The 23,825-nt window shown below is 35.3% G+C and overlaps 2 protein-coding genes across 2 annotated transcripts; both read left to right on the forward strand.

The window, feature by feature from the left end:
- The first annotated feature begins 4,663 nt into the window (after nucleotides 1–4,663).
- On the forward strand, nucleotides 4,664–7,706 carry LOC130953938 (tryptophan synthase beta chain 2, chloroplastic). The gene is made up of 5 exons (XM_057880779.1): nucleotides 4,664–4,943; nucleotides 5,268–5,624; nucleotides 6,184–6,626; nucleotides 6,715–6,809; nucleotides 7,296–7,706. Exons 1-5 carry the CDS (start codon nucleotides 4,785–4,787, stop codon nucleotides 7,469–7,471), a joined length of 1,230 nt encoding a protein of 409 aa, XP_057736762.1. The 5' UTR covers nucleotides 4,664–4,784; the 3' UTR covers nucleotides 7,472–7,706.
- A 4,144-nt stretch (nucleotides 7,707–11,850) lies between these two features.
- LOC130959800 (probable folate-biopterin transporter 4) lies at nucleotides 11,851–16,729 on the forward strand. Its single transcript, XM_057885322.1, has 7 exons — nucleotides 11,851–12,111; nucleotides 12,460–12,587; nucleotides 13,276–13,497; nucleotides 14,384–14,845; nucleotides 15,417–15,614; nucleotides 15,698–15,835; nucleotides 16,308–16,729. The coding sequence occupies exons 1-7, from the start codon at nucleotides 12,031–12,033 to the stop codon at nucleotides 16,567–16,569; spliced, it is 1,491 nt and encodes a 496-aa protein (XP_057741305.1). The 5' UTR covers nucleotides 11,851–12,030; the 3' UTR covers nucleotides 16,570–16,729.
- Nucleotides 16,730–23,825: the final 7,096 nt, after the last annotated feature.

Here is a 23,825-nt window from a genome sequence, read left to right on the forward strand (position 1 = left end):
ATGCATGCCACGCTTGCACTCCAAAAACAAGGCCGTATTTGGCGTGTCTTTTGCGTGGAACGACGTCGTGTGGTGTGTTTGATATAATTTCTCTCCATAATGTTAAAACTCAATGCTTGAAAATTTCATGAGTTTTGTGTCCATTCCTGGTTTCAAACCACCTAACCAGAAGAAATGACTTAGATTTGTGTTTACTTTTTATTTTGGCAACTCTCTTTTTTGTTTTTTTGTCATTAGGAACCAACTATTTTGCCTGTATAGGCTCTATATTTTGGTTAATGTATCTTTTCATTAGACGGTTTGATTTGCTTGATGCATTATTAGGAACTAATTATTTGGCTGTGTAGCCTTTTATTTTGACAACTTTGACAAATGATATGCTTTATGAGTGTGGATGTAAAGTTTGTTGTCTGAGTTAAGCCTCAAAGTGGTCTCTGAAATTATACTTGGAACTCGAAGTAGTCCTTGAACTTCATAGTTACCCAAAATTTATTCTTGAAGTTGCACTTTGGAACCCAAACTCGTCCTTCAAGCAATTTTCCTCCACTTGGCACCACTGGAAAGTTGATCTAGACTCTATCTTGACACGTTGGCAAACCCTAAAACGGCATAGTATTGCGTTGGTGCGCAAATGTTGTGAAACGACGTCGTTTCACACTATATTGTAACCCCTCTCTCAAAGTTAAATCAACACTTCTCTCTCCCTCTCAAAACACATATAGAGGCGTTTCTTCTTCCCTTTATTCCTCAACGACGATGATGTGATTTGCACCACTGCAACTGCTGCCTCCGAAAACGATTGCACTCCAAAGTTGGCTTCATCATCGTCGTCATTTAGAGAGTGTATGCCGAAGACTGTTTTCTCCATTAGAAGTAAGCAAAAAGGAAAAGAAGAAGTAGAAATAAAAGATGCTCTGTTTTACCTTAATGTTGATAGTTTGCTGTTTTTGCTAGGGTTTCATTGGAGCTAGTTTTGTTAGTGACCATGGTAAATTTTATTTTTTAATCAATGGTTGTTCATTATGGTTGATAGCTACTTCATCATTCTTATAGCTTGATTCATCATTCTTATAGCTTGATTCGGATGTTTTAATGGCATGTGGTTTAGGATTTATAGATGTTAGGTTGATGATAGAGGAGTTTATATTTTGATTATAAAGATTTTAGGGGTGCTGTTAAAAGATAATGAGTTTGATCATTCAATTTTGATTATTGAGTTGTTAATTAATATTAATTTTAATAGTTATATTAGCTATCATAGGGTTTAATTGGTTTGTTATAGTGAGGAGTGTCAGGGGATCAGTAACTTTTGTGATTTATAGCCATCAAATAACCATCAACGATGATTTTAATGGTGTGAGATTGGTGTGAGATTTCATCCAATGGCTCACTTTTCATTGTTGGTTATATGTTAGCCAGAATTTAATAAAATTACTAGCCCCCTAGACTTTTTCTTGTTATAGTAGTTATGACATCTATTGTGGGTGGATCTCCTTCTTCATTCTTCTGTACTATAAATTGCCTCTAAAATACGAAAAGAAGCCATATTATGAAGTTGCTTATTCAGATACTTTCAGTACTTATTCTTAATCACTTGGACACTTTGTCAATTATGCAAGTCAAATTCAATCACAAAATATGAATATTATTATTAATATTATTTTTTATTTAGTATATGAAAAACTCTATGATAAAGACAAATTTTATGGACGATTGTTTTAACCGTAAAATTGTAAGCCTGACTTAAAATTATTTGGAGCATACCATAACATATGTAATGATGTTGAATTAATACTATTGATAGTAGCATTCTGAATTTGTTGATGATCCCATTGTCCTTCAAAAAAATATGTCGCTTATTTCTAAATCCTGCTTAATACATGCTAATATTGCTTCTATAATAATTTGACTGTCAACTCTCCATGTGTGTGTAGTATTTTAGGATAATAGCCTGTCGTCATTGATAATGATTTACATATACTAATTTCTGTAAAAACCACCCTACAATGTTAAAGAATATTGATGGGAGTAAGGTGCATAAGGCTCTGAGGGAGAAGTATGGAGACGAAGGGTATAAGGAATGTGATGTTATTGGTTTCTATATCATTGTTTTTGGATATGGGATCTGATTGTGTAAAGTATGGTTAATACTGTTGCATCTTTGGTTTATTATATATTATAGATATAATTACATTCATTTTTGAATATCTACTTATTAAAAATTAGGTGTGCTTCATTTACTCACTTGAAAGAATTTATTGTACAAATGAATGAATCAATGACAAATGAATGAATGAATCAATGATTGAATATCTGCACGGTCAAGTTCAACTTTGGCCCCGACTTTCAAGTTTTCTACCATAATTTTGATGATCAAGACTACTAAGAAAAAACTGTGAAAAAGTTAATGCCCTTTAAATGAAACTTAAATTCTTTTCTGTTTCAAGCTTAATAAATTCTTATGTTGCATACACACTTCTTTGATTATGCTATCAAAGGGCTGATAAATTCTTATGTAATTACTTGATTGGTGTTAGCATTTAAATGATATTTTATCCATGGGATATTGCTTATACTTATGTTACATCCATAGGTGATTGTTGCATGTTAAAAACTATTGCTTGGTTTCGAAGATGGAGAAGAGAAGGTAAGAGAAGAGAAGAGAAATTTGGAGATTAGGATTTTTAAATTTGATTCAAGGACTAAATTGTCATAAAAAAATGGTCAAGAACCACTTATATTGTAATTTTGGCAACCAAAAATTAGAATCAGTTTATAACCATCGAAGAACTGGTCACAATCCACAACCATACCAGTTTGGCAAACATGAATCTTAACTTCTGCTAGTTCTCCCGACAACATTTCTATTAGAGCGTTGGTTGTTCAAGTTTCCAACGTAGTTACTAGTACTAATTATTATAATAATTTTCACTTATATAACACAACTAAGAGAAAATAAGAGAAGATAAGAGAACGTTCATAGATAGTGAAAATAATTTGAAATTTGGGTTTTAAAAGGGAGAAAGGGGACCAAATTGCAAACAAAGAGTTTCTTTCACCATACCAGCTAATCGTTAGAGTGTCAGTGTGATATAAATCAGTTCACATAAGCTTTTCGATGGCAGTTGGTAAACAAAAAATGTTTTAGGGATTATTATGGGTTCTAGAGTATAACTTCCATGATAAATTTGGATAACTATTAACTTTATGAACCTTTTTAAGGATCGAGAAAAACTTCAGAAATTACTTTAAAATTTAATTCCAATTTTTTTTTCACCATTGTTTATGACTAAAAATTAAAAAACTTGGACAATAGAAATAATATTAATAATATATTTAAAATTTAATAAAAAAATTTAAGAAAAATAATTCCAAAGAAGGAGATTAAAATGAGAGACACAACGACAAACAACAACAATTAAGGAGGAAGAGAGGAAGATGAGAAAGTTTGTCATTAGTCAATAAATTATTACATATATAAAATAAAATTCAAATTATTAGTATTTATTTAAATGAAAGAATAAGTTAATCATTTGACCAACTCAAATTAATTATTATTCAATTAGAATTTTAATTCTTATGAATGTGACATTCACATTTTCGATAGGCAATGTTATGAAATGTCTATTGAGATAAATAAATATAGGTTAAACTTTAAAGTGGTACTGAAATTACATTTGAATCTTAAAGTATTATTTAAAATGAATAGTTATTTAAATTTATCTTCGAAGTTGAACTTTGAGACTCATAATAATTCTTAAAATATTTTTCGTCCATTACTTATCATCGAAAAGTTAAGTTGGATTGATTCCTGCCACGTTGACACTGTAATGACTAATTTATGTGGCGAAAAAAACTTTATTTTTGTATTTTAGTCTTTTTTTCTCCTTTTAAATTTTTAATTCATTCGCTAAATCAACTAATTGTTACAATGGAGTGTGGTAAGAATTAGTCCATTTCAATTTTTCAATAACAAGTGAAGGACGAAAAGTGTTTTAAATACTATTATAAATTTTAAGGTATAATTTTAAAAATAAATTTAAATAACTATTAACTCTAAAAATTATTTTAAAATTCAAATACAATTTTAATGACCACTTTAAAATTGGACTCGAACAAATATGTATCCAAATATTTTCGGTTGAACTAATTAAAGTAGGCACAACTGAAACGCAAGAGTTTGAAAAAGGGAAAAAAAATCTTTAAAATATTGTCTTATAAACATGTCACACGACACATAACCATAACATGTGATTATTTAACTTGAAAGATTTAAGAATGTGTAATTCTTTGACACTATTTTAAGTTTTTAACGAATTTCTCCACAAGAAATCATATAAAGATAAAAAAATAAGAGTTTATTTCAAAGCTTAGGAATTATAATTCATTCAAAAATTAATTTTTTTTTTATTTTAAAACAACTAAAAATAAATAATTTAAATTTATTTAAAATTTTTTTTTTATTTATAAGTCAGACCAAAAAATACATAATTTTTAAATCAACTTTTGCATTTTTTAAGTTTAAATTCTATTCTATTAATATTATAATTATTCTAAATTATAGAATTAATTTTTAAATAAAAATATTTTTTTTAATTTTTTTTTTTATGTTAAATGATTTTCAAAGCAGCTCTTGAAAAATCATGAAATGGAAAGGGTGAAGCTGTCTCCCACACTAGCCTGGCCTCGCTTCCAGCAGATTTCATCCTTCAAATCAGCCAAAATTACAACTTGCCCTCCTTCGTCTTCATTCATTCTCAGAGCAGCCAAACACTGTTCTCCCAATGGAGAACCAGAAAACCGGTTCGCCCCTTTCTCAGCGACCCGATTCGTCCGGCCGGTTCGGCCGGTTCGGTGGCAAGTACGTCCCCGAGACTCTCATGTTCGCACTCACCGAGCTTGAGGCTGCGTTCCACTCCCTTGCCTCTGATGAAGACTTTCAGGTTCGCTTCTCTTCTTCGTTTTGTTCATTCTCTAAAAAAAATTGGAACCCTTAATGGCTTGTAGAAGTTAGTTATGGTTAGTTTAATCTGTTAGTGGTTAGTTATTAGAAAATATTCCAGTGTGTGCACATCTATCAGCAACAAATGCTCTTTACCTAACTTAATGAGAATCAGATTTGCTACATTTACAAATATGACCTCTTTAATCCGTGAAATTTGTTGATGCGACAATGAGATAATGATTCTGAACAAGAGAAATCATATACTTTAAGAGCACGTTAGAATTTTTCTTTTAATCTAAAAAGTTGGTTTTGAATTCGGCAGAGAGAGCTGAGTGGGATTCTTAGGGACTATGTTGGCAGGGAGAGCCCACTCTACTTTGCTGAGAGGCTGACGGAGCATTACAGGCGTGGCACCGGCGAAGGGCCGCAGGTGTACCTGAAAAGGGAGGATCTTAACCACACCGGCGCTCACAAGATCAACAATGCTGTTGGTCAGGCATTGCTTGCCAAGAGGCTTGGGAAAAAGAGAGTTATTGCCGAGACTGGAGCTGGTCAGCATGGAGTTGCCACTGCCACCGTGTGTGCTCGGTTTGGGTTGGAATGTGTTGTTTATATGGGTGCTCAGGACATGGAAAGGCAGGCTCTTAATGTGTTCAGGATGCGCCTCCTTGGTGCCGAGGTAAATTGTTTGCCCCTTTTGGTTGTACATATAATTGGTTTTTCATTTTATTAGGATGGTGCATTCTGTGTTCTAGTTTTCCGGAGAAATGAAAAATTTGTTAAGAAATTATCCTTTTGTTGGGCAATACTTGTTTATGTTAACTGTGAACTGTCACCAAGTGACTGATACTGAATCTCTTCTGGTAATCAATAGTTAGGATTTCACACTTGGGGTCAGTTCCAAATGGGGTTTAGATTTGATGGAGATGTCTTAAGGATTAGATATGGATAAGATTTTATGAAAACTTAGTCTTTGAAATTTGGTTTACTCTTAAGTGAACTCAACCTAAGTTAAAAATTTTAGCATGCGGATGTCACGGGAATAATGCATCGGCATCTGTATTTGCTAGATTTTGACTTTGAACATTTTGGTTGGGCAATTATAACTTGGCTTTTAGTAGAGTGCAGCAGTTTCATTTGGATTATGTAGATGAACTAGTATAGCTGAATAAGACTAGATTGTTTCTATTTTCCATGATAATCAATATGCTTGATAATGAGGTGATTTTGTTACGTAGGTGCGAGCAGTTCATTCCGGAACTGCGACATTGAAGGATGCCACATCAGAAGCTATAAGGGATTGGGTGACCAATGTGGAGACAACTCATTATATCTTGGGTTCTGTTGCCGGGCCACATCCATATCCTATGATGGTACGAGAGTTCCATGCAGTGATTGGCAAAGAAACAAGAAAGCAAGCATTGGAGAAATGGGGAGGGAAACCAGATGTACTTGTGGCATGTGTCGGTGGAGGCTCAAATGCTATGGGGCTTTTCCATGAATTTGTAGACGATGATGATGTTAGGCTAATTGGAGTGGAGGCTGCTGGACTTGGCTTAGAAACCGGTAAGCATGCGGCTACATTGACAAAAGGAGAAGTTGGGGTTTTGCATGGAGCAATGAGCTATCTTTTGCAGGATGATGATGGACAGATAATTGAGCCCCACTCAATAAGTGCAGGGTAATTCTTGCAGCAGATATTCTGTTACATATTTCCTTAGGTCTATTTGTTCCTTCAGTTTTTAATTATTATTGATTACATTGTGTAGATTGGACTACCCTGGGGTTGGACCAGAGCATAGTTTCTTGAAAGATGTAGGACGTGCTGAGTACTACAGTGTTACCGACGAAGATGCGCTTGAAGGTAGGACTTACCCTTTAATGACTACTCATTTCGCCGTACAATGTTTCGTGTCTCTTTATCTTCTTTTCTTTTATATTACATGAAATTGTTCTCTTTATAAATCTCCAAGGACACAAGTTTCAGATGTGCAGAGAGAACGCTCCCTTTAAAAATCTTTACAATAAACATATGAAATAGAGAGGAGCAAGAAAGAGAGGAATGGGGTAGTTCGAAATCTTAGTGTGTGGTTAAGATGTGGCCATGTAGCTATCTTATTCAAATTGTTGTCTAGTTGGTTTTCTCTGGAGGGTAACTTTGTCATTTCTGAACACTTGATTGAGAATTAATATTAACTTTGTTATGAAATAATTTGGTGTAGAAATTTCCAAATGGGATTCATATAGCATTGTTCTATGATATATTCAGAAGCTTAGAAGTTGAAATTGGTTTTTATATCCCATTTCTTCTTTCTTCATTTCATGTATCCTGGTTCTTCTTTATCTGCAGCCTTCAAGAGACTATCACGGCTGGAAGGAATAATTCCAGCTTTGGAGACATCGCATGCTCTTGCTTACTTAGAGAAGCTATGCCCAACCCTCCCAAATGGAACCAAGGTTGTGGTAAATTGCAGTGGCAGAGGGGATAAGGATGTTCAAACTGCGCTCAAGTACTTGAAAGATTGAATAATGCTATGGACATATCTTTTTGGCCAATGCTTGATTGATTTTTAAGTTTCAAGTATAACTCAACAGCTTGACCCTGGAAAGACGGATTCCTTTCCCAAGGAGATTGATATCTAATTCAGGAGTTTCAGGACTTTGGAGGATTCTTTTTCAGAGTTGATTTGGGAATAATTCACCTTGTAAATTATTACCTTTCTTTTTGTGACTTGTAAATTATTACTTTAAAATTGTTCAAGATAAGATTGAAATTATAATTTTAAATTATTTTTAAAATTAATTTAAATTATAATAATTTGATTAATAAAAAAATAACATGATATGCATTATTTTTTTTAATCTAGTGTTAATTGGATTAATTTTAAAATGGTTATTAATCAGTTTTAATAATTTGTTTTCTTCAATAAAGCAGATATATATACTGAATGTGATCATAAATAATATAGTAATAGTTAAATCCACTAACAAATATATTGGGTATTATCACACTATAAAACAAATTAAATATAAAGGCTATTAGCACTTATAAATCTATAAAATCGCATTGTCTTTGATTCGTGTAAGAGTTTACGTATCAAATAAACTTAAAATATGAACAAAAAATATTTATAAAATGGACTTAGCATCACTTGAAAGAATCATGAAAAATAATCAACTTACCTTATTATCCATGAGAACCATTTCTATGTAAGTCGTATTATTCTTATCAAATTTGGACGGGACTTTCCATAATCTTATATATTAATTTTGTTAAATATATATATATATATATATGTTACGGTAATTTTTCTTAATATATATACATATGCATAAATAATTCTATACATATACATAAATAAAAAATATATGAATTATATTTTGTTAAACTCTATGGTATATGTTACTAAAAATATTTAAATCACATATATTAATTATTTTTTGTTATAATTATTTTATATATATATATTATTTTTTATTCTACAATCCTTACTGCTTTTTTTTCTTCTTCTTTTTTCTCATATTTTTCTTTCGTTATTGTCATTGTCCTCACCGCCGCCGCTGCCGTCACCTCCTCATCTTTCCCCTCCTTCTTTTCATTTGAATTTTTTTCTCTTTTCTTTTCCTCCATTATTATCACCATCATCATCGTTATCCTTAGAGAGTAAAATAAAAAGAATTAAATAAGAAAAAAATAAAAAAAAAAAAAGAAAAAGAAGCCGCAAAAGATAAGGAGGGAGAAGAGGAAGAGTTTTGAATTATGCAGAATTTATCAAAAAAATAACACCGAAATTTTTTAACAATAACATATAGATATTTTAATTTTGACATTGAAATTTCAATCACTTTAAATAATTTTTCGTGTTATTTTTGTTTTTAGCAAGAATTCAATCCAATAAATGTGACTCTACATTTATTCAACTAAATAAGAATGCAATACATATTCATTCAAGTCTAATGAAAAGTAATACTTCTAAATAAAGATATAAGCGTAAAAGAACAGAAAGAAAGAAAGAAGAATAAGAAGTAAAAAAAAAGCAGCATTAAAGAAGAGATTGCTATGTTTTATAACAAAATTTTGATGTTAAAATTATGAAATTTTGAGTGCTATTTTTGTTTATGGCAAGAATTCAATCTAATAAGTATAATTCAAAAAATTTATGTCACGATAAAAAAATTTCGGTGTTATTTTCGGATAAATTTTGCATAATTTAAAATTTTTCCTCTCCTTCTTCGTTATCATATTCTTTTTTTTTTTTTTTTTGAGAAAATGACAAATAAGTTCCTAACCTTTTGTCTCACAAACATTTAAATCCTTAAAGATTGAAAAATACATATACGTTTCTGACCTTTTTAAAACCAAGACATTTAAATGTTTCGTTACATTGAGCTTTTGAGACCTAACGGAGATGTCTAATGTGGACTCTGTTTTGCTGACGTGGCCGTTACGGTGTGCCACGTGGAGGTGCGAAATGGTTAAAGGATAAAATAGCCTCCCACGCCAAAAACGACGTCGTTCGAGTCCCCCTCCTACCCTATTTTTTTTGCTTTTCTACATTTCGTTTAAAGCCCATAAGACAATTACATACAAATTGCAAATAGAATAATATAGAATACCTCTTTAACAATCAATATAAAATTCAAATCACAATACTTAATTTAAAGTTAATAATCAATATAAAATTTATCTTTTGTTGATCGGACATAAAGTTCCAACCATGAGTCATTACGTCTGGTAAGTCTTCTTGAAGAAGAGTTAGAAACCATTTTTAGGAATTCTTGGTCTCAAACCTTGCAACACCATAAGCAACCACATAGAACTGGTTGTTTGTAACCTATGCCACTGCCATTAAAAGCTGGCCCCATAATACGTCTTAAGAAAAAAACCATCAAGATGTAAGAAAAGCCTACAACCACCCTTAAATCCTCTATTACATGCATCTAAGCAGATGTATATTTGATCAAACACAAAGGGGAGACTGTGGAATTGGAGTAAGCTCTAACTGTGAGGTTGATCCTGAATTGCTCCTTAAAATCTCAAATGCATAATTTCGGAGCTTAGTTTATTGATCCCGTTCATTACCCGTAATAATCTCCCTTGTCTCCCTTACTGCCCTGTAAACTATTTTCGGATGGACACATAATGAAAATTCTTCTCAAAAAATCAATTGCTTTTTTTGTAGTCATGTGTGGTTGAGTGTTTATCCTCTTCTCAACCTTCTTATTAATTCGGTGCTGGTCAGCAGCATTACCCCTTAAATTTCTAGCACATGTGTATTCAGTTTTGTATGTCTTCACTTGGTAACACTGCAAAGTCTTATTTTATGACAAATTCACTAAAAAATGATACTTCTCATCTTTAGAATTCACTCTAACTCTCTCTTTGTCATTCTTAATCTATTATAGTTCCAGACCTTTAGCAATAAATGAATCTTTCACCACTTTCTTAAACCTTTTAATGATGACAAACCTAGTCTCTAATTTAAATTTTTATTCTCTAAAAGTATATTCATCATCAAATTCAAGAAAGTGATGACTACTGTTTTCATCTTGGGGGTATGTAATTTTTCAAACTGATACTCAAATATGGGATTTTCTTGAATTGGTTGGACCTCACTAACATAAAACTTAACTGTTGGTTCCCTGTTGGGTTGCACGTTGGGTTGTAGATTAGGCTTATCATTTTTCTCATTTTGCATATTAGGCCCATTACCCACATTACTTGCACCTTCAACATTTTTTTTCATTCTCCTATTTCCACTATTTTCACCACTTCTATTCACCATTTTTCCATGCTGCACATTCTTCTCCTTTTTATCTATCTTAACCTTCCTCTTTATTTCTTGCCTCTTTGCAACTACTTTTTTTGGAGACACCATTTTCTTTTTTTCCTTTAAAGCTTTTTTTTCTCTTAGCATTCTGATCTCCTCCACTGCTGTTATTTGAATCGTTGTCATCTTCAAATTTTGGTGGTAGAAGTTTATACAACACATCCTCCGTGTTCTTGTACCCATTATCAGAGGAGGATGATGTGTACAGTCCCTCTAGAACATAATCTATATTCACTAGTTTATCACTCTCTTTACCCCCTAGTATCAACAATCTCAGGAATATCCACAAGGTGGTCAAAGTATTTAAATATCCTAGTTTTGGGAAGGTTAGGAACATATATATATTTTTTAATTTTTAAGAATTTTAATGTCTGCAAGACAAGAGGTCAGGATCTATTTATTTTTTTTTTAAACTTTTCATAATTCTTTTGTTTTATTTTCATAACAAAAATAAAAATAAAAAATTAAATAAAAAATTACATACATAATGATGCAATAATTACTAAAAAGAAAAGAAAAAATAATAATAATAAAATAATAAAATAAATAATGACAAAATATATATATATATATACAGAAAAAGAACACAAAAAAAGAAAACGTGAAAAAGTAAGCTGAGATATGAAAATGTGCACTAATAATAAAATTGATATTTAGTAGTATCATCTTATTAAAAATGAATGTAACTGAGTAATCTTTAAATATTATTCTTTATTTAATTTTTAAAAATAAATAATTTTTTAATTTTTTAAACAATTAATATATAAAATAAATATTTAAATTAATTAAATAATAATAAATTTTTAAAAAAATTCACTAAAGTTTGAAAATTAAAGAACACCTAGTATTTCCTGTTAAAAATTACAAAACATATGGACGGACAGTTGAGAAAAGTTGAACTCCTATTTTCAGTCAAAGTCATAGTCAACGCAATTTACCAGTAGGGAAAATTGCAACGTGGCAAAATTTGGTTCGACCCAAGACGTGTCCTTTACATTTTCGAACGTAACTTGAAAGGACCGAAATAACCTCCCTGTGTTGAACTTTCAGAACAGAATCAGATAGGGACAGAACAGTCAAATAATTGGCTCCGCATTGTCGAAACCGTTGGGAGGGAAACGGAAACTCTCACTTCCGAAAGCAACGACAATGGAATAAGCAACTCAGCTTCATCTTCGTAGTGAGTTGCGTTAGAAAAGAGTGAGAAAGAGAAATAGAGAGAAAAGGGGGAGGGTTTAACGTATTTTGTTGACAATGATCAAATGGACGAAGCAGTTGAATGCTGCATTTGGGGCTTCGTTTATTTGGTTGATTTGCTTGATTTACTTCACCCAGGTTTCAATTATTTTATCTTATTTTCATTCAGATTTTGAGTATTTGCATACAAATCAATGTAGGGTTTCTTATTGGTTTTGTTTGTCACATTGGGCCTTTTCTTTTCAATATATAGTTGCTCTAGTTGAATTTTCTAATTTTTAGTTTTGAATTGAATAAGATGACTCTTGCTGTTTATCTGCTGCTATTAGATTAAGTTAAATACTGATATAACATTTTTATTTGATTTCAATTTGTATCCAGATACATTGATTTTACAAAAGTTTTGAAGTGATTATAGGTTGTAGTTGATGATGGCTTACCCTTTGTGTTGTGTGAGTTTGATTATAATTTGCTTTGTAAATGCAGGGTTTTAGGTCTTTTGTATGGACAGCTATTTCCTACCAGCTCAAGGATAATCTCAAGTTGTCACCATCAGCTTCTCAATTTGTGTTTTCAGTAGCATTTTTCCCATGGAGCATTAAACCATTATATGGGTATGGAACATTGGATGTTTTATTTATTTTGTTACTTTCTGTATTGAGCATTCACAAATGAATACATGTAAGTAGCTCACATAGGGAGATTGGTTCATGTATATGATACTAGTGCTAACAAATCCATATCTTAGATATATTTGCAAATTATATCAACATAAATGATATCGTTGTGATTCTTTCCTGTGCTGATGTTTGTTTGGAACTGTTCTTGAACCATAGTGGGAATGACTTTGTCATCTGTTTTTAGCTTTCTTTTATACGTTGAGAATATATAACATGATATGTTAGAAATGATCTTTAGTGAATACAACAAGGGAAAGGACAAGGAAATTCTGAGTTATGTATAACTGTAACTGTTCGTTATCATCTTTAAATACTACTCTTAATTGGAAGAACATGCAGGGATGGTTTGTATAGTGATATGAATATTCTCATCAAATGGAAAAAGAAATGAGCCAATAATACATAAGAGGATACAAGATTAACTTTGATGGAAAAATGACTCTTTTTGAGGTGAAAGTAGCTGGTAAAAAAGAATTTTACTAATGTGTTTGAATGTACCTACTAAACTTAGTTGACAATTGATAACTGCAGCTTAGTTTGATGGTTTTCTGTATACATTTATAACTGTATATATCTGTTTGCCACATCAATTTTGTAATCTGATTTAGTCATTGCTACACAGAATTCTATCGGATTGTTTCCCCATTAAAGGAAGGAAACGAATTCCCTATTTAGTGCTTGCAACTGTGCTGTCCCTTGTGCCATGGTTAATTTTAGGCCTAAGCTCAACCTTGAGGGGTTCAACATGGCACCTGACAATATTCTTGACTATGCAAAACTTGGGCTCGGCCATGGCAGATGTTGTAATCGATGCAATGATTGCCGAGGCAGTACGATATGACCGGTATTTTTTCATCTTGAATCTTTATTTCCATTTGCTTTAAACAAACTTCCATATATTGAATGGTATACCTGCATATTGATATTGGTAATAGTGAGAAATGTGGAATCATATCATCAAACAAATTTCCATATATTGAATACTAGACTGCATAGAAAATTGTGAGAGAATATTTTGAAATAGCAGGCAAATCTGAAAAGAATTACTGTTTACCTAAAGAAACAACTACACAGAACATTGCAATCATAGAGGCTCTTTTTTTTTTTTTTTGAGCTTCTTCTCATTTTCTCTATCTTCAGAACTAGGTGGAAGATGAAATCAAAGGCGGGGTGTTGTACCTCCAATAACATATTAATTCTTGATCACCAAAGAAGTAATGTAAAGAAACTGAGATGAGATAAGGAATAAAGTTGAGTGGAAATAGTATGATTGTTAAAATTTTAACCGATGTACCTTGTGTTATTTTATTTATTTATTGTTTTGGATTTTACTTGAAGTTAGGCTTCTTTACAAATTTTATGTATCTAGTTTCCGTTTAAATGTACTATACTTGATTTCATTTTGGTTTTCCTTTGATACTAGCATGCTAACCTTCTGTTCAAATGAAGATTATTTGAGTTTATTCTTGCTGTAATATAATGACTTTCAAAAGTTTTACCAACCTTTTAACTTAGTCATATTTTAACAATTGGATTCACATACAAGGTCTTACCTTGAGGGAATTTCCATTTTTGAATCTTCTAGGATGAATTACTTTCTTGGACTTGGCAGAGTAGCAGATGTTATACCATGTTTGTTTGTCTTTTTTTTCTTGGATGATGTACTTAAATCATGCTATCTTTTCTAATGATTTTAATTAATACTCTGACCAATTGCTTTTTCTTGTCAGGGCTTCATTTGCTGGTGACCTCCAGTCAATATCATGGTCATCGATGGCTTTGGGAGGAATATGTGGTAGTTTGTTAGGAGGATATGCATTATCCAATTTACAAATAGATGTTATTTTCCTTTTATTTTCTGTTCTACCATGTATACAGCTGTTGTCATGCTATTTTGTGGATGAGAACACTGCGAACGTTAAATTTTTATCAGAAGATTCTATAAGACATCCCCTTACAAATGGTAGCGCCCTTGATGAAGATGAAGATATTCCTTTCAACAAAAACAAAAAGTCCCACAGCACTACGACAAGAAGAAAGAAGGGGAAAACAAAGGGGAAAACTAGATCAATAAATACTAGGAAATCAGCTAGTTTTGAAAAAAGAGATTCCTTGTCTTTCAAGTGGTTCCATTCTTTGAAGAATGCAATTTATGACCTGTGTCGTGCATTTAGACAGCCCATGATCTTGAGGTAACCAAAGTAATCTAGACACTAACTACTCTGTATATATTTTCAATTTTAGTGTTATATATTTAATATTATTGATGTTTCCTTCTCATGAGCACATTTCCTTTTTGAGATTTGCTAGGTATAATAAATCTACAAGCCTTTTTCTTTCCTACAGCTCTTCTATCCACATAAATTAGAAAACCTTCAGTAAATAAAAACATAATCTTTGTCCTTCATGGTGGTTCTCAACTATTTGGAAATTGGATGTAACCACTGATGCTGAGAAAAAAGAAACTAAAAAGATGTCGTTCCTAGCGTGATTATTTATAGATGCATATGTAATTTAAGATGATTCTCTGGATTGTTTCCTGATTAATAGCAATAAGTGATGTTCCTTAACAATAAGCAGTTGACCATTGACCATTGTTTGTGATATTTTTTTTTCTTCTTCTTCCCCTTGCTGTTGTCTGCCTCTCTGCAAGTGTATGTTTTTTAGTGGCTCATTGCAGAGTGATTGAGTGAAGCTAGTTAATTTTGTGAGTATGCTTTGAAGAATGTACTAAGAATATTTGTTTTCTGTTGGGGAGGGAAGACCTATGTCATGGTTTTTACTTGCCCATGTTGCCGTTCCCAATCTTTCGACAGTCATCTTCTACTACCAAACTGAAGTTCTGAAGCTTGAAGCATCCTTCCTAGGGACTGCACGAGTTGTTGGATGGTTAGGACTTATGCTGGGAACCTTTGTTTATAATCGCCATCTGAAGTATATGACTCTACGAAAGATTCTCATGTAAGCAATGGAAGATTATTTTGGTGGGAAGCTAACATCTGTATATTGATTTACTAATATGTATGTTTTCATTCTGATTATAGGTGTGCCCATATTGGTTTGGCAATCTCGAATCTTTTAGAGATTGTCATCGTGTCTAGGAAAAATATAGCCTTTGGAGTATCAGATAGGATTGTGGTGCTCTTTGGCTCTGCTCTTGCTGACGGAATCAATCAATTCAAGTATGGCAGCACTTCTATTTTTAATTTTTGGTCTTTACTAAGCAATTTTGATAGAAGATGTGTGATATTTTATAGCATAATATGACAGTAAGCATGTAAAAGTATGTGATCTTATCCAACTTCACTCCATAGTCATCTCTAATGAGAAGCGAAAACATTTGGAACAGATTGGGGGCAAATGATGATCCCTTGTGGCACCATCTTCATATTATTACAGTGGTAGCAAGTCGGGTTGTTTGTGCACATGATGTGTAAAGAATCATGGCGATTTACACATAATCTACCATTCAATGGTGGATGATGTGTGAATCAACACGTGTCCCACAAATATGCACACCATTTTTTGTGTGAGATAGTATTTTGTGTTTGTACTATTCTAATGCATTTTTGGTTGTCAAATAGGCGTCATATGCATTGTTGTAAAGGAGCTTCTGTTTGCCAGAAATGTAATTGTTTTTCTTGGTATGTGCAGGTTCATGCCGTTCCTGATCTTATCTGGCCAACTATGTCCTCCAGGAATTGAAGGAACTTTATTTGCCCTTTTCATGTCAATAAACAATTTGGGAGCAACACTGGGGTCTTTTGTGGGTGCTGGGTTGGCTTCTATATTGAATATTGATTCAGGATCATTTGACAATCTTCTATTGGGCATCATAATTCATACCTTGTGCAATTTCATTCCAGTTGCTTTTCTGTTTCTGATACCCAAAGAAGCTACAGGTTTATCAGCATAGATTGGAACATAGAATCCCTAATTGGGTTTGGGTTAGTATTTTTTGTCCCCCTTAAGGTCTATGGCAGTGAAATAGTGATTAACCTGGTTTAGTGGTTTATGCAAATTTCTATGAGAACAACACTGATTATACTTATTTTATAGATACTTTGTTTTGGTCAGCAGCATTCTACCTAAAAATGAGGAAAGTAGGAGGGTTATAAGAGAGAGGAGTATAGTTTTGGCTAGATGAGAGTGGATTAAAATGCTTTTGCTTCTTTGAATTCATTTCAATATTATAAAAAAAAAAACGAGCGTGTCCTGAATGAATCATGCTCTCTAGAGTTAGGGTATGCTTGGTTGTAAAAATGACGCCCTTTTTCCTTGTTAAAAGATGAGCTTCATGTATAATTCTATGTATCCAATTCATCCATGAAAATCGTAGTCTCATTTTAACGTCTCATTTAATGGATAAATGAGACAATTAAATGAAACTTATAGATTCCGTTGGAAGTGAGTCGAGCCAGATTAAGTTCAAATTTGATTTATAAAAATTGAGCTCGACTCATTATCAATCGATTTTATTTGTAAAGCTCAAGTTTTGATCACCTGAAATTTGCGAGTTGGTCCAAGTTTATGAGCAGTTTCAAATAACATGAATATAATCTATAATTTTATATAAATAAATTATAATTTATATATAAAGAAAAAATTAATTATATATGCTTTTATTTATCAATATTAATTTATATCCTTTATCATAATATTATATATAAAACTGTTGTGTACGTAAAATTATATATTATTTTTATAAATTGATAGTATACTGTTACGATAGGTAATCGGAGATTAATGGATTGGATGGCGTTGGTTGGCCCAATCGTTTGAAAGAGGAGGCCTTCGAATGGGTCTGCACTTTGGGAGCCTCTGTCCGACTTGCGTGAAAGAATGGGGGGTGGTACCTGTAAAGACACTCCAATGCCTAAGTCAGCAAGAGTGTAAGCAGGTCTAGAGAGTATTGAGACTTAGTGATACCTGAGGGTGTCAGTGTATTTATAGTGGTGAACCAATAACCACCGTTGAAGTAGTGCCACCTTTTTAGGTGAATAACCGTCCCTTTATCTTAGGGATGTTGAGATATGGCTCCTGGAAGTGGGTAGAGAGATTTTAGGGGCAGTTACTCATTTGAATGAGTGCTTATCTGCCAGCTAACCTTCGTCCCGACTTCTTTGGAGCAAGTCATGGTGGTGACCGACTTCGTAAGACGAAGATCGGTGTCGGGTGAGGCTCAATCCTTTGGATTAGGCCTTTCGTTTGGAACTGGGCCTTTACTATTGGGCCAGGGTATGAACAGTACCCCTACTCGAGCCCAATTTCTTTTCAAGATTCGGGTTCGAGTATTTTACTCGGGGTCGTAGACGACCTACGAGGGAACCGACATGATTTTGCGGAACCGACGTGATTTTTCGTGGCTTTTGATTTTCACAGTTACGTCTAATCGAACGTCGCGTCCGTTAGAGGTTCGCGTAGGTATTAATTACCTTGGTAACGGTGCACCCATTAATGACTGCCCGTTTTTACCATTATGCCCCTAACGTGTTTATAAATACTTTCCCTCTCTTTCGTTGTTCCGTTTCTGCGATTTTTCAAATTTCTTCTTCATTTGTTCGTGTTGCATTCTTGTGTTTGAAGGTTTTTACTTCCTCCAACCTCGTTTTCAGATAAAGGTTAGCTTTTTCTCCTTCTATAACATGCTTTCTATTTGCATGCCTTTATTTTGTAGATAGATAGGTTGGTTTGTAGACTTCTGTTTGGTTCCACATTCCCCCCTTTAGAGACTGTGTTTTTTTATTTTTCTTTTCTTTTTCCCTTGTAGGTTTTTTTTCACCTTTTTAAGAAAAGAAATGGCTTCCGTAGATATTCTTTCCCAGTGGGTTGATGTCACAGTCTTAGGGGAGGAACCTTCGGTCGATACTGAGTTTATCACCACCTTCGTACTCGCCACAGAATTTGTACTTCTGAGGAGGATGAGCCGAAGTATGAGTTGGTAGTCCCGGGTCCAGAAGACCGGGTTTGCTTCGAGAGGGCCAATGAAGCGGCCCCTCATTTTTTCTTTATGTATGAGTGCATGGTCACCCATTTGGGTGTTTTTCTTCCATTTTCAGATTTTGAGATGTCTGTGTTGCGTCACTGCCGAGTTGCCCCTACTCAGCTTCACCCTAACTCTTGGGATTTTTTGAAAATTTATCAATTTATCAGCCAGGCTTTGGAGTTCCCGACCTCTCTGAAGATTTTTTTCTATCTTTTCCATATGACCAAACCCTTCAGTGGGCTAAATAATAAGCAACAGTGGGTGTCTTTCCGAGCCATACAAGGTCGGAGAGTTTTCACCCTCTTTGACGAATCCTTCCATGACTTTAAAAATTATTTTTTCAAAGTTCAAGCTGTAAAGGGTCACCACCCCTTTTTCTTGGATGTGAATTCTTCTCCTCGCTTTCCCCTGTATTGGTTGGAGGCTTCCCCCTGTGAGAAATATGGTCTGGACGATCTGGACGAAGTGGATGCGGCCATTGTGGGGTTTCTCCGAGAGGTGTGGGGGAGGGCCCCATACTTGGATACTAAAAAATTTCTCCAGGGGTCGCCGACTTTTGTCCGGTCGCAACTAGGTAGCCTTTTTATATATTTTTTATTTCCGACTTGTATCTACCGACTTGAAGTTTGCCGACTTATTTTGCTAATTATTTCTTTTACAGATATGGCGAGGAAGAATTCGAATGAATCTTACCAGAAAGTCCAGGAGGCCAAGGCAAGGTCTCGAGCCAGGACTGGTGGTACCAAGGCGATTATCTCTCCTCCTCCTCCTTCTCCCCGGAACATGGGGACTCCTTCTCAGCCCATTGTGATTTCTTCTTCAGCTTCATCTCAGCCGCCCCCTTCCTCCCGACCTTCTCCTGAGCCAGAGAAGAAAAAGTGCAAGACTTTAGAGTCTGGCTCTTCTTTTGAAGGTGAGGTTAAAGCGGATGCTCCTGCATTCGTCCGAAAGTACATCTACCCCCATGCTCGTATAAGTATGGATGATGTTTCTGTCCAGAACCACCTTACCACTCTGGCTGAGGAGAGTCTCAGGGCGGCGGGGTTTTGTGCTAAACTCTTGGATATTTTTGAGAAGACTCCTCTCAGCTCTTTGGGGTTAACCTCGAAGGTTGAGGAGCTGGAAGGAAGGCTTCTTATATATCAAGAGCATGAGAGGGAGTTGAAGGAGGAGGTCGCCAAGCTGAGGGAGGAGAGAGATAGCCTTCAGGAGAAGGAGAGCAAGTTGCAAGCCCAATGCAACATGGAGGTGGGCTTGAGGAAAACAGCACAGGAGAGTTACCAAAGTTTATTTGAAGATCTTGTGTCAGTGAGGAAGGATCTGCTGAATTCTCGGAATGTATATACCGAGTTGGAGGACTCTATTGCTGAGGGAGCCGAGGAGGCTTGGAGGATTTTTAAGGAGCAAGTCGGAGTCATTGCTCCTGACTTGGATCTTTCTCCTTTGGATCCTGACAAAGTCGTCATCGACGGTGCCATAGTTGATCCCCCTGTTCCCGTGATCGTTTCCGAGTCAGATTTGAAGACTCGGGGGCAGAGGATCATTGAGTCCCCTCCTCGCCCAAAGGACGCTCCGAGCTCTTCCAAGGTTCCTCCGACTTCTTCTCCATCTCCTATGGATGCTTCTCTCCCTGGTCCTGACGCTGCTCCGACTACTCTTCCTGGTGGTGATCCGTCTACTCCTCTGAAAAAATGATTTCGTTGGCTATATGGGGGCCTGGCCTGTGGGTCCCCCCCTTTTTTAAATTATTTGTTTTGTTGGTGGTGGTGGTAACTAAACAATTTTCTTCTGGCCCCTTAGGGCCGTAAACAAAATATTAGAAATACCCTTTTTAAGTTAAAAAAATAAATGCCTTTTTGGATAAGGGCCCTTTTTTGGATAAGGGTTTAAGTTGCATGCTTTTCTGATTTTGATTTTTTGAATTTCCCTTTGATCTTTTCTGAAAAAAATCTTTTTCTTTGGCTTGTCTGTCTTTCTAAACCTTTTTGTTTTAAAGATTTTTCAGGACAGCTTTTAAGCTTTTCTCCTAGGTTTTTCGATCTCTTTTTGGTTATTCCTTGTGCTCAACTTTGTTTTATTGAGCTCTTATGACTTAGGCTACTTTTGTGATTCGTTTTTGTTTTACTCTTCATTTCAACTTATGAGTCGGAATGTTTCCGAGTTTATCACGATCAACTTGTATAACCTCTTTACACCGACTTGTTCCTCGTCATTTTATCCTGACGACCATCTAGGTCGGTTCATGGGATTTTCATGTTTTGTCGAGCTTAAGTCGGCGCGTTTCGTAGAAAGAAAGAGAAAACAAGAAGGAATTTATAAGAGATTTTTGTAAAATGAAAAAAGATCTTTATTTATTGGGGGGTACCTTATTGCTACTAAGGGTTTTTGACAACCTATTTCCCTTAGCCTCTACTATGATGCCTCGTTAAAAACCCTTCTCCAGAAAAAAACCCTTTGATTTTGGGAAAAAATCATGAAGTTGGGAAAAGAGTACATCAGGGAGTAGAGTTCGCTTTTAACTGTAGTACCTTTTCATATTACAAGCATGCCACGACCTCAGTAACTCGGTGCCGTTCAGGTCGGTCACTTTATAATAACCTTTTCCTAAGACCTTATTGACTTTGTATGGTCCCTTCCAATTAGCAGCGAGTTTTCCTTCCCCTGATTTGTTGACTCCAATGTCGTTTCTGATCAAGACCAAGTCATTCGGGGCGAATGTTCTTCGAATGACTTTTTTGTTGTACCTTGTAGTCATCCTTTGCTTCAACGCTGCTTCTCTTATCTGGGCTTCTTCTCAGACTTCGGGAGAAAATCGAGCTCCTCTTTGTGTCCCTGTATGTTCCCGATCTCGTCATGGAGAATCACCCTTGGGCTTTGTTCATTGATTTCTATTAGTATCATGGCTTCTACGCCATAGACTAGCCGGGAGGGCGTTTCTCCAGTGGCGGATTGGGGGGTTGTCCTGTAAGCCCATAGCACTTGTGGGAGCTCCTCAGCCCAGACTCCTTTTGCATCCTGTAGCCTTTTCTTCAGCCCTGCTAGTATGACTTTGTTGGCTGCCTCGGCTTGTCCATTTGCCTGTGGATGTTCCACCAAGGTGAACTGGTGTTTGATCTTCATGCTGGCCACCAGGCTTCTGAAGGTAGAGTCGGTGAACTGGGTTCCGTTATCTGTAGTGATGGAGTATGGTATCCCATATCTTGTGATGATATTCTTGTAGAGGAACCTCCGACTTCTCTGGGCTGTGATGGAAGCTAATGGTTCTGCTTCTATCCATTTTGTGAAATAGTCTATTCCCACAATCAGGTATTTGACTTGCCCTGGGGCCTGGGAAAAAGGACCTAAAAAGTCCATCCCCCATTTTGCAAAGGGCCATGGGGAAGTTATGTTGATTAGTTCCTCGGGGGAGCTACGTGGAAATTTGTATGCATTTGGCATGGTTGACATTTTTTTACAAATTCCTGGGCATCTTTCTGCAAGGTCGGCCAATAGAATCCAGCTAGGATTACTTTCCTGGCTAGTGACCTTACTCCGAGATGATTTTCGCAGGTCCCACTATGAACTTCCTCTAATACCTCGATGGTTCTTGAGGTCGGTACGCACTTTAACAATGGTGTTGATATCTCCCTTCTGTAGAGAACATTTTTCACCAAGGTGTAGTGCTATGCTTCCCTTCGGATTTTCTTAGCCTCTTTTTCCTCCTTGGGGAGGATGTCGAATTTCATGTATTCGACCAAGGGGTTCATCCATCCGAGGTTTAATCCAGTTACCTCAAGGATCACCTGATTTTCCTCTGTCTTTACCACGGAGGGTTCCTGGAGAGTTTCCTGGATCAGGCTTCTGTTATTCCCTCCCGGCTTGGTACTTGCTAACTTGGATAGGGCGTCTGCTCTGCTATTCAGATCCCGAGTTATATGTTTGACCTCGGTTTCTACAAAGCGCCCTAGATGCTCCAGAGTTTTTTCCAAGTATTTCTTCATATTTGGGTCTTTTGCCTGATACTCTCCATTTATCTGGAAGATCACCACTTGTGAGTCGCTGTGTATCATCACTTTTGTTGCACCGACTTCTTCTGCCAGCTTCAATTCAGCGATCAAGGCTTCATATTCTGCCTGATTATTTGAAGTTGGGAATTGAAATTTGAGGGAGACCTCTAATTGGGTTCCCCTTTCATCTACCAATATTATGCCGGCACCGCTTCCTGCCTTGTTTGAGGATCCATGTATATAGAGTTCCCATGTAGTTGGCTTTTCCTCTTGGTCTCCTGCATATTCAGCTATGAAGTCGGCGAGGTATTGTGCTTTGATTGCTGTCCGAGTTTCGTACTTTAAGTCGAACTCGGAGAGCTCTATTGCCCACTGAACCATTCTCCCTGCAACATCCGTCTTTTGGAGGATTCGCTTCATGGGTTGGTTCGTGCGGACTTTTATGGTATGTGCTTGAAAGTAAGGCCGTAGCCTTCGTGAGGCTATTACTAAGGAGTAGGCAAACTTCTCTAGTTTGTGGTACCTTAGCTCGGGGCCCTGTAGAACTTTGCTGGTAAAATAGACTGGATGCTGTCTGACCTCGTCCTCCCTTATTAGGGCTGATGCGATGGCTTTATCTGCTACGGACAAGTAAAGGACGAAGTCCTCCCCGCCTATAGGTCGGGTTAGGATTGGTGGTTGGCTCAAGAACCTTTTGAACTCCTAGAACGCCCCTTCGCATTCTGGAGTCCATTCGAAGTGGCATCCCTTTCTTAATAGAGAAAACAGTGGAAGGGATTTCAGTGTTGATCCTGCCAAAAATCTGGAGAGGACTGCAAGTCGGCCGTTCAGCTGCTGGACCTCTCTTAAGCAAGTCGAGCTCTTCATTTCTAGGATAGCTTTACACTTATCGGGATTGGCTTCAATCCCTCTCTGTGTTAGCATAAAGCTCAGAAATTTCCCCGCCTCTACTGCGAATGCACACTTTACGGGATTTAGTCTCATCCCGTGTAACTTTATATATGCTTTTATTTATCAATATTAATTTATATCCTTTATCATAATATTATATATAAAACTGTTGTGTACGTAAAATTATATATTATTTTTATAAATTGATAGTATACAATTTAGAATATATTGTTAATATAACTAATTATAATAAATAATATATAATTGAACTAGCTTATGAGTTATGAGTTAATAAATTGAGTTTATCCA

This window comes from Arachis stenosperma, chromosome 1 (assembly GCF_014773155.1).
Source record: "Arachis stenosperma cultivar V10309 chromosome 1, arast.V10309.gnm1.PFL2, whole genome shotgun sequence".
NCBI lineage: Eukaryota > Viridiplantae > Streptophyta > Magnoliopsida > Fabales > Fabaceae > Arachis > Arachis stenosperma.